This window comes from Lagopus leucura, unplaced genomic scaffold, assembly GCF_019238085.1.
Source record: "Lagopus leucura isolate 7727_CA_CO unplaced genomic scaffold, USGS_WTPT01 Super-Scaffold_100002, whole genome shotgun sequence".
Lineage (NCBI taxonomy): Eukaryota > Metazoa > Chordata > Aves > Galliformes > Phasianidae > Lagopus > Lagopus leucura.
This window is the reverse complement of record NW_024962263.1, coordinates 695611-705753: the sequence shown is the minus strand read 5'-3', so window position 1 is coordinate 705753 and position 10143 is coordinate 695611. Positions and strand designations below refer to the sequence as shown.

The 10143-nt window shown below is 37.2% G+C and overlaps 1 protein-coding gene across 1 annotated transcript in view; it reads right to left on the bottom strand.

Moving 5' to 3' along the window:
• Positions 1–234: 234 nt before the first annotated feature.
• The window catches only part of NFX1 (nuclear transcription factor, X-box binding 1), a 72596-nt gene continuing 62687 nt past the window's right edge, over positions 235–10143 (bottom strand). Inside the window, exons 22-24 of the mRNA XM_042870003.1 lie at positions 8728–8873; positions 5200–5301; positions 235–3500 (exon numbers count right to left, since the gene is read on the bottom strand). Coding sequence (XP_042725937.1) covers positions 3425–3500; positions 5200–5301; positions 8728–8873 — 324 coding nt within the window. The 3' untranslated portion in view covers positions 235–3424. The remainder of the gene's footprint in view (positions 3501–5199; positions 5302–8727; positions 8874–10143) is intronic.

Genomic DNA, 10143 nt, shown 5'->3' with positions numbered 1-10143 from the left:
TGCTAGCATTATGATTATATATTCACACTATTGGCAGCTAGTGCATTTATCAGCTGCAATACCCAATGTGTTATGTCTACCCCTTACATAAATCTGTTCTTTTTGAACGTTTGTGAAACTGCCCAGTGAAAGTCCTGAGGAGACTCTGTCAGACAGACTTTTGTTCATCTGTCCCATTAAAGTCCTGAAGGGACTCTGACAACTCTGAAATACCAAAACAGAGATTGCAAACAATTTAAAGCACAGAACTTTCAATTTACTTTTATTTCAGCTTTATAAAGAAGGTCATTTGACACCAATAACTTCAAAAAATAAACAAAAACCCAACCAAGTCAAATAAGAATCTTTCAACAAATAACTTACAATTGTTCTAAAACACTTTTCTTATTTTGCTTATTTCATTAGGTGGCAGATATTGTACAGAAGTGCCACAGAAACCGTGGTACTGAGGTCCACTTAAGCATCCTACACAATTTTAGGTTAAACCCAAGCAGTTAATACTCAGAGCACTTTAAACACATTAAACAATATAGGTAATATCACAGCCAAAATGCAAAAATATCTGTTTTATACACAATTTTCAAAGCGCTTCATGAAGTTGCATGAATTCTAACTTACAGCACAAGTTATTTCGAAGGATGCTTACTGCAGAACACCTGCACCAAGTAAGTTTGCAAGAAACAACATCACTCTGCGGGCTGTGGAAAATGGTTAGTATATTCAAGCTCAAGTCTTGGTTACAGTGACATCAGTAAAGATTTTGCTACTGACTTCACTGATCAATGATTGCTGTTATCCATCATTTTTCTGCCAGACAAAGGTGTAAAGGTCTGCTGAAGGAGTTACAAAATAGCTAATTGAAAATTATTTCCATGAGGCACGCGTGCAGTAAGAAGTTCAAAACTACCGGCTTTAGTACTATTCCATGTGAAAGTCACAGACACTGCAGCCAAAGCACATGAGAACAGAGCAAACACCTCTGTTATACATTGCTGAGCTCCTTTTTAAGGCCATGTTACTGTATTCTAGGAAGAAAGACATCCACACTTATTCCTTTTGGTATCATCTCCCTAGATGTACGGTAGATATGTAGTATCATGTTTCAACCAAGTTATTGAAACGCATTGCAAACCAAATGTTTTTCCACGTGTGACTTGATGCATAACTACAGATAAGCTCCAACAGCCATGATTTAAGATGCTTAATATACATATCTACATAAAATTTTTGATATTCATGCAGTTAGATGTATAGTGATGAGTATGACTTCTCAGTATGAACAGATTCAGTGTAGTTACTAGTTTCAACTTGAGAAGCTAAAGATACCTGGGCTTTAGTAAGAACAGTAGCAGAATACTTGACTGCTGAAGTGCATCTCACCAAGTTCATATTTTTATGCCAGATGTAATTTGATTTTTAAAAAAAGGAGTATAATGTTATGGAAGCCTTTTAAGTTTTGTATTTCAAATCAGAAGTACAGATGAGAAGCATCAGCTGCATTCACTTCAGTGTGGGTGAAAAGTTAACACGCTTCAGCCTTATGCTGTTTAATATCAACCAAATCAATTAGGTGTGGTTTTGTTTTTGATGATGCTTTCTTCATACCTACGGTATGCCAACTGCACTGGAGGGATGTGATACACCTTCAGCTCACCAGACATGTGACAGCTCCTGTCCAGAACAAACCTCTGCAGTGTAACTACGTACATTCCCCCTATTGGCAGTTACTAGCTTGGAAATACTAACATAGCTCTGAATTTCTAGACCAAAATTACCCTTTGTCTAGCCATGGTGAGCTGTCACTGCAAGTACTGGGAACAGATACACTCCTCATAATGATGGGATTTGAAGAAATAAATTACTGAAAAGATGCCAAGCAACTTACTTCTTTCACTGAATATAGCAAAGTGCTACACTTTGTAGGATCAAACACTAATTTGCTTAAAAAAATAAGGGCACTATAGGCTTTGTCAATTTATCTTTCATTTCTGTTCACTAAATGTAATACAAAAAATGTGAAAATAGATTTAAACCACTACATGCACATTAAAAGCTCAAGAACTGAGAATCCTTCTGGTAACTGTTCTTATAACAGAAGCATATGCATTTGAGGCATTTAGAAAAACATTTAAGTCGTCTTATGCAAAATAATTAGCACAAAAATTTGCAGTAACATGCATTTTAATTCTGAAAAGGTTTTGGAGGCAGATGAGGTGAATTTGCCGCTGTTTCATATTTCACAATCTCATATCACTGAGAATGAAACGTAGCCACAGAATTCTTCACACTTAAGGTTCGCAGTTTCATGACTGACTCTGTGAATTTAAGCACGGGTTGCTGCCTTGCATTGTCTTGGCAACAAAAGTTAGAGCTGTGCCACTTCTGATCAGACTTACAGTTTTCTCATCCACCCCACCTCATAATCTGGAACAAATCCACCCTCTGTGAAATTGCTTCTTACACCAGACACTCATGGCCTTTTGTTCATGGCATTTCCATGCAAGAAATATCTCCCACTGGCAAAGAGCTAAGACAAATGTTCTTAGAAATTTTACAAATATTGCTCTGACTCTAAACACACTTAGCTCAAACTTCACATATTCCCTTGAGCTCTCACAGTACAGAAGAATATTACAAATAATGAACAAAACCATGCAAAAAAAAAAAAACCCAAGTCCACCAAACTAACTTATCTAAATAAAACATGAACCAAATAGAACACTAAAATAATAATATTAAATATTATCTTGTTTGGTGTCTCAAATAACAGCATCAGCAATTTTCTTTTTCTTGTCTATTTTTTTAATGTCAAATTTGAGATACAACAGAATAAACCTTAATTTTCCACCTTCCTCAAATCTTTTTTCTTCAGATCCAAAAGAAGTCTGTGCTCTTGTGACGTCTAGAGTGTACACTCATAGTTAGTGAATAAGTTTCATATTTCCTTGCACACAGAAGAGTAACTCAAATCCCCAGATTCACCACAGTAACATGGAAGTGAATTAATAACATCAGAAAATGCTTTTTGAATATTCCCATTAATGTTTTTAACAGGTTATTCCTGGTTCATTTTAAACTGCATGAGATACATCAAAATAAATCTGTAAGAATTATTATTCCTATTACCCAAAATAATCTGTTTGATAATTTTCTTTCACTTTCAAGGCATTGATGAAAATTCACATCATTCTGAAAGCATATTAGATTAAAAAAAAGTGCAGACAACCCAGCTTTCAAAAAAAAAAAAAAAAGGTACAACTGTTAGGTACAATGCACTTAGGTAAAGTATTGCAATCCAGCCTCAGATGTTAAACCATGGATATGTTGGACAAGCACTCATTTGACAAGTAACCAAAAGCACCTTCTGCAGTAATTTAGTATCTTCACCTGTGAGCTTCTGTGCCGTAATTCTACATCAATGACTTCAGTCCTGGACATCAAAGTAGTCAATTACTGGCTCTTCTTTTAGTGGTTTGGACAAACCGCTGCTTCCACTATTCCTGAAGTTATAAGAATAGTAGATATTACTCACTGCGCACGAGAAACGAGACAGAAGTAAACTGAAATCACAAATTCTCATAATGTCTCAGGGTGCACTTGCACACTGCATTGGTAGATGGCTGTTCTAAATTATATTCTAATAATTCTGTCGGAAGGGCTGGAGCCTGCCTTCACCTCTCCTAGATCCCATTGAAGTGCTGACTACCAATGGGGAAGGATCTCTTCTGAGATCGCTCCTCTTGGAGTCTTCTCAGCGAGCCCAGGACAAGGGTAAGCTTTCCATCCATTGTTCTTTGGTGTGATCAACTGTTCAGCCTAACTTTCTTGTACATTTCTAAATTATAACGTCCATATATTCATTGATTACACAACTGACCACAGCCCATTTCCTCATGCCAAGAGGGAGGAGGTAGAAGAAAGTGGATAGAAGGAAGAAGATGGTTTTAGTTTCCTTTAACTTCCACTGCTCCAGTCTGTTATCAACAGACAAGTTAATCTACCCTGACATATTTTGCATGCCATTGTAATCGGTGAGTGATCTCCATGTCCTTATCTCAGTCCACAAGCTTTTTTCCCCCATCATATTTTCTCCTCCCATCTTTCTGAGGACGGGGAGTGAGAGAGCAGGATGATGATGCTTAGCTGCTGTCAGTGTTAAACCACAATATGTTAACACGAAATCTAAACACTGTGAAGACTTTTGCCCTAAGACAGTACGAAGTCCTACAGCAGATTTTGTTACATAATTCTAAAGAAGTTTTCTTTCTATTTAAAATAAATGGTGAAAGTCCTTTGCAATTTTGTTACATAATTCACTTTGACTAAGGTCACTGAAGACAGAAATCCTGCAGAATTAAGTGGAAATGAAAGGTAACAAACTGTAGAAAATTCATATTAAGTTACACAGTGAAACAGTTTTTTTCAGACATGTGGCTTGCTCTGATGCTGAATTTTAAAGCAATTTACATCTTTCTCAAAACAGTCTACTACGTATTTCAGCAGCATCTATTTAAGATGCTACTTAATAGCTCCTGCAATAGTTAGTGCAGAATTAACTTGTCCCTTTCTCCAAATAGTTTTTCAGAGGACAAGGATTCAAGTGCTATTGTGGAAATAACTTGGGGAAGATCCCTTAAGAACAAGTATGCACAAAGAATAAGCCACCTACTGAAAATTTTCCTAACTATGAGATGCCTACAGGTGCCCGAAGCTGGCAGGTCATACAAATTAAAGACTGTTCTATTAGACTATTCACCAAGAAGCCCTACATTATATATATTTTATATATATTATTATTATATTATATATACTCCATCTTAAGTAGTTTTCAGTATCTGAGAAAAACACAGTTCCCATTTAGCCACCTGTGGGACTACTATATCCACTAGAGGAAAAATACACATACTCACTGTTCAAATACATAGCCTCTGAAACATCCATACCTTCTTAACTGCCTAGTATTTATATAAAGATTAGATCCACATTTGTTTTATTACTGCTTTTATGTCACATGGTCAACTCTACATTTTGTTAACGCTTCATTTCATGTTCACTTCTTATAGAAAGAATATATTAGTGCAGGCTGAAAGCTCCAAAGTATCACATGGCTTGGGAAAAACGAAGACCCAGGGATTATAAAGTTGAAATCAACACCCTTTCAAATAACTGAGCACAGAATTTTTGAAATAAATTTCTTACTTATCTGTTTGTTTGTAATGAGGAATAGGAGGTGGAGGCCTGCTCTTCATTTCTTTATCCAGCACAGAAGTTAAGGTATTGCTTGGACAAATGGATTTCCCTCTAGAGAAACAATAGAAAAGGTTACTTTGTTAAGTAGGAAGTTACATGCATTAAGAAATTAGGGCAAAAATGTTACATTTTAAAGTAGTGGTTGTGATGTCAGTGTTTATATCTGCATTTAATCTATAAAAATATTTAATTTTCATAGAATCACAAAATATTCTCAGTTGGAAAGGACCCCGAAGGATCACTGAGTCTAACTCCTGGCTCCACACAGTAACACCTAAAAATTAAACCATATACCCAAGAGCGTTCTGCAATGCAAGGGCCACCCTTTTTGAACTGCAAGACTCACAAACCTTCTACTACTGGCATGTTTCCCATTCACAGACTCTTATTCATCATTTGGGGGGGGGAAGTAAACTGAATAAACTGAAATTTTTAAACCTTGTCTAGGTCAGTTTTTTACCCTTTCTGCAGCTTCCTCCTAACCCACACTACTGGCATTTTAAGACCAAACTATTTAGCAGCCATGGTACACTAAACTACAATGCTTTCCTGTTTCTATATGAATGCCTCCTCCTCTAAGGAATGTTTGACTGCCTTCTGTGATGTAGAATCTCCTCTAAATACTATCTGCTAATTACCTTTTAGATGGAGAGTAAATTAGCTTGGCCTCTCCATTTCAGAATAGGTGAATAAATGCTACTTCCTGTCTATTTACATTACATTCTATTCAAACTATTTACATTACATTCATAACTTAATCAAAATCATAGAATCGCAGAATTGCTCAGGTTGGAAAAGACCTTCAAGATCATCAAGTCCAACCACAACCTGACCATACTACCCTAACTCTGACAACCCTCCACTAATTTATGCCCCTGAGCACCACATGAAACGGTTTTTGAACACATCCAGGGATGGTGACTCAGCCACTGCCCTGGGGAGCCTATTCCAGTGCTTAACAACCCTTTCTGTATAGAAGTTTGTCCTGATATCCAACCTAAACCTCCCTCAGGGGCAACTTAAGGCCATTTCCCCTCGTCCTGTCAGCAGTGAGAAGAGACCAGCCTCACTCTTGTTGCAATCACCTTTCAGGAATCTGAAGAGAGCAATAAGGCTTTCCCTCAGCCTCCTCTTTCCCACTGGGAAGAAACATTTGTTTGAATGCCTACTTATGACTTTATCATTTAAAGTAACGTTAGCCTTCCCCATACTTCCATTCTCAAAAATACCATTGCATTTGAAACCACTAGCATACACACAAATAAAATAGAGGATTAATAATGATATTTTCAATTAACATATATACCCTCTAAGGTTGTTTACTTTCATATATAGTAAGTCACTGACTTTCTGGGAAACCCAATCCACAGTTGTTATATATTGTATGAACCTTCTTCCTGGTAATTTTATTTGCACCTGTTATCTTTTCTGGCAAGAGAAGAAAGAGAGAGGATGCATTCTGTACTTGGGCTAAGATTTCAGACACCTTAGTGATAACTCTCCAGTACTATTCCCAAAAAGTTATCTCTTACTACTCTTAACAGTCTTATATAAAGACTGCTCCAAAAGTAGTGTTTCCTATTTTATTATGCTGTCCCATGATATTAGAGGCAGATGTTGGTGGGATAGCAATAGAGGTTGAACCTTCCTGCCAATATTCCACTACGTTTTGTTGTTGTGTGACAGATGGTAGGCAAAGGGGCAGTCTGACAAAATGGCATCTGACACGGATGTGCACATGAAGCAAAGGGGTGGAAATCAATTCCTCGGTGAGGATAAAATGCACCCACTGACATTCACTGATGCTAGCTGAACGTGTATGAAGATCAAATTGTGGATGTTAGCACAGTAAGGTGGTGGATGGTGTGTTTCAGCAGTGGTGACAGTGGGTTACTGCCACTGGTACAGTCTTTACGGTGCAAGCAAGCTCTTGTTCATTGCTGGAAAAAATGCATAGCTAATGGTGGTGACCATGCTGAAAAACAGTGTTTTGTAGCTGAGAATTTGCTCTATCAAGTAGCATTACTGTGCCCTTTGTATCTTTAGTAGTTTCCATGGAAATAAATAAGGCAGAGAAGCCATGGGTAATGGAAGAATACTAAGCACAACATGTAACAAATTGAATAAAACCAGTTGAGCTTTCTGTTAGCCCTGCAGAAGAAGCTGTTGTGAAATACTTAAATTTGAAATCTGAGCTATCGCTTATCTGAGGTGTCAATGACTTTTAATGTCTTGAAGAGAACAAAGGAAAAGACAGTGAAAATAACTTTTGGATGAATACACTGAAGAAACATTGCTAGGCAGCTGAAAAATGTTCCCAGTAGAGCACTCACTGTCATTAAGAACATGAGAAGTAAAACTGTAGCATGTTCGTTCTGCACTGCATGCTCTTCCCTAATAACACATGGGAAGGACCAAGTGTGCAGCTTCTCCTAACACCACAGAAGTCTTCCCATGCTAAATTTGCAGCACATGACACCTTTGCTTTTAAAGCATCGTCATCTATCCCATTCCTTTCTCAACGCTTCATCCGTTTCTGCATTAATTTCTCATCATCCCCCAGCCTCCTTCCTTCTTCTTAAGTAAGCTTTTTCAAAAGTGATTCATCTTATCAACCTCCGTTAGCAGAAATGTGGGTTCATGGAGGGAAATCTTACAGAAATGTCCCAACTCCATCACAAGTACTCAAGATTCTAGCTATGCTTCCAAACCAGCAACAGCCTCAGAAGCAAATAATGGCACTCTCATAGCAGGAAAGGTAAAAAAATATTATTGTTTTTATTATTAACTATAGTCAATATCTATAGTTAGAAACTAGTTAAACTGGTTGTTAAAGAACCACAGTTTGACAGTTCTAAACTAAAAACTGATATGTTAAACTAAATAAACCACTCAGTGATAAACAGAATCAAGAAAGTCATGCTTTCTCCAATACAATAATCTTGCTTCACTTCTTCTACTACGAACTTCCTTTTACAGGCCCTCTCCAAGTATCTCCAGTTTTGCTTAGAAATCTCTTGCAGTAACTCCATCTCCCTTTTTGTCTTTTGTCTTGAGAGAGGATAGGAATTCCTGTGGCAGATTCAGATGGAGCAAATAAGTTCCAATAGCAAGCTTCTGCAAAGAAGGTGCAAATTTGGAAGTGAATTCTCTATCCAGCCGTTAATCTCCATGAAAATTTATCACATTTACTATCTTTGACACTTCTCTCAAATTTAGCTCATGACAAAAAGAAAGTAAGTTAGTGCTGAGGCAAGCTTTCAAAAATGTTGTTTTCCTTGCTTTCTTATTTTTAAACTGGGTTTTCCAGAAGATGTACTCGATGATGAGAAATAGAAGTCTATCAAACTATCAATTGAAAACTGCATTTAAAATTTTTAACAGAAACTACTGCATGTTGCAAATTGCACTGCAAATAAAATCATCCAATTAAGTGATAAATCATACAGTTTCTAGAAAACAGAATTAATTACATACTTGACTGCAGTGATAACAACATTACGCTTTGGCTCGTTGTCGTAGCTCACACTTTCAATGCCATAAACCTGAGCTAATTCGTGGATGATTCTGCGGTGATCTCTGTTCATTGGTGGGTAACAATGACTCTTCTTTGTGTACTTGCCCTGAAGTCAAAAGAAAAAATAAATATGATAAGGTTCCCCTTTAGCAAAGAAAGGCAGGGTGTGAGGAGGAAACAATGAAATGAGAAAGGCTGCTTCTGCCTCGTAAATTTTGCCATTGCGACAAAAAGTACTACAACAAAATGCTACTAAATCAGTATTGATAAAAACTCATCTAAAAATGACAATTCAGTTCTCACCTCAAAGCATTAAGACATGTAAGTATGTACAAATTCTGAATACAGCCTCTCTCCTTACACCCCAAAGAAGCAGGACATTTTTTTCTGAATTTTCCTTTTTCAGACTGTTTCTTACAATGCAGATACTGTAGATTGCTATAAAGGCATCAGATTTAGTTATCACTTCCCTGTACCAAAGCAGCTGTTCATCTGCAAAATCTGTCACGTCATAAAGTCTATCATTATAGACTTGATCATTATAGACTGTATCATTAAAGTAGTTTTAATTTCAGTTACCCGAGACTGATGCTTGATCTGACATTGGCTGCTACATAAAAAGAAAAAAACAACAAAAAAATTGTGCCTCCCTCCTAATGGGTGGTGTGACTTAGTAACATCATGTAAGACACTCAATACTTCAGTCTGTCTCAATGGCTCAAAACACCCTGTTTCAGCCTTTGCCTGATTTGTCACCTAAAGGTATCACAGGATTTTAGGCCTACAGACAGGATTCAAGGGGAAGATAAACTACCAGTTTCAAACAAAGTTTGAGTCAGGGATTGCTAGAGAATTCTGAACATGTACAAGCTTACGGGACTGGATGCAGGGCATTTAATGACACTAAGAGACCAGAATCATCTTTGAAAGGTTGTGGAGTTTGGGGTATGAACCTAACGATTGGAAAAAAAACGACTGTTGTGCCTATGCTCAGGAAGAACAAGAATGACAACAAGAACTACAGACTGGTCATCTGCACAAAGCATTTTAGGCACATGAAGCAGAAGGTCCTTGGGAACAGCCAATTTAAGGAAGCTTTTCACAATTTGAACAACCTGGTCTGACTTTATTGTTGGTTCCTGCTACAAGGAAGAGTTTGCACTAGATGACTTCTTTAGGTCCCTTCTGACCTGAATGACGCTTTCTGACAACCCATACTAGACGTTCAAATAGAAACATTTGATTAATATACATTACAGATTGCAGAATGAGAGTTACTCAGTTACATCAAAAAGTAGCCACGTTACAGATGACATGAGAAGTCTTTTCTAAATCACCACGATGCAGAAAAGCTCACTTCAGAATCTAATAAAAGG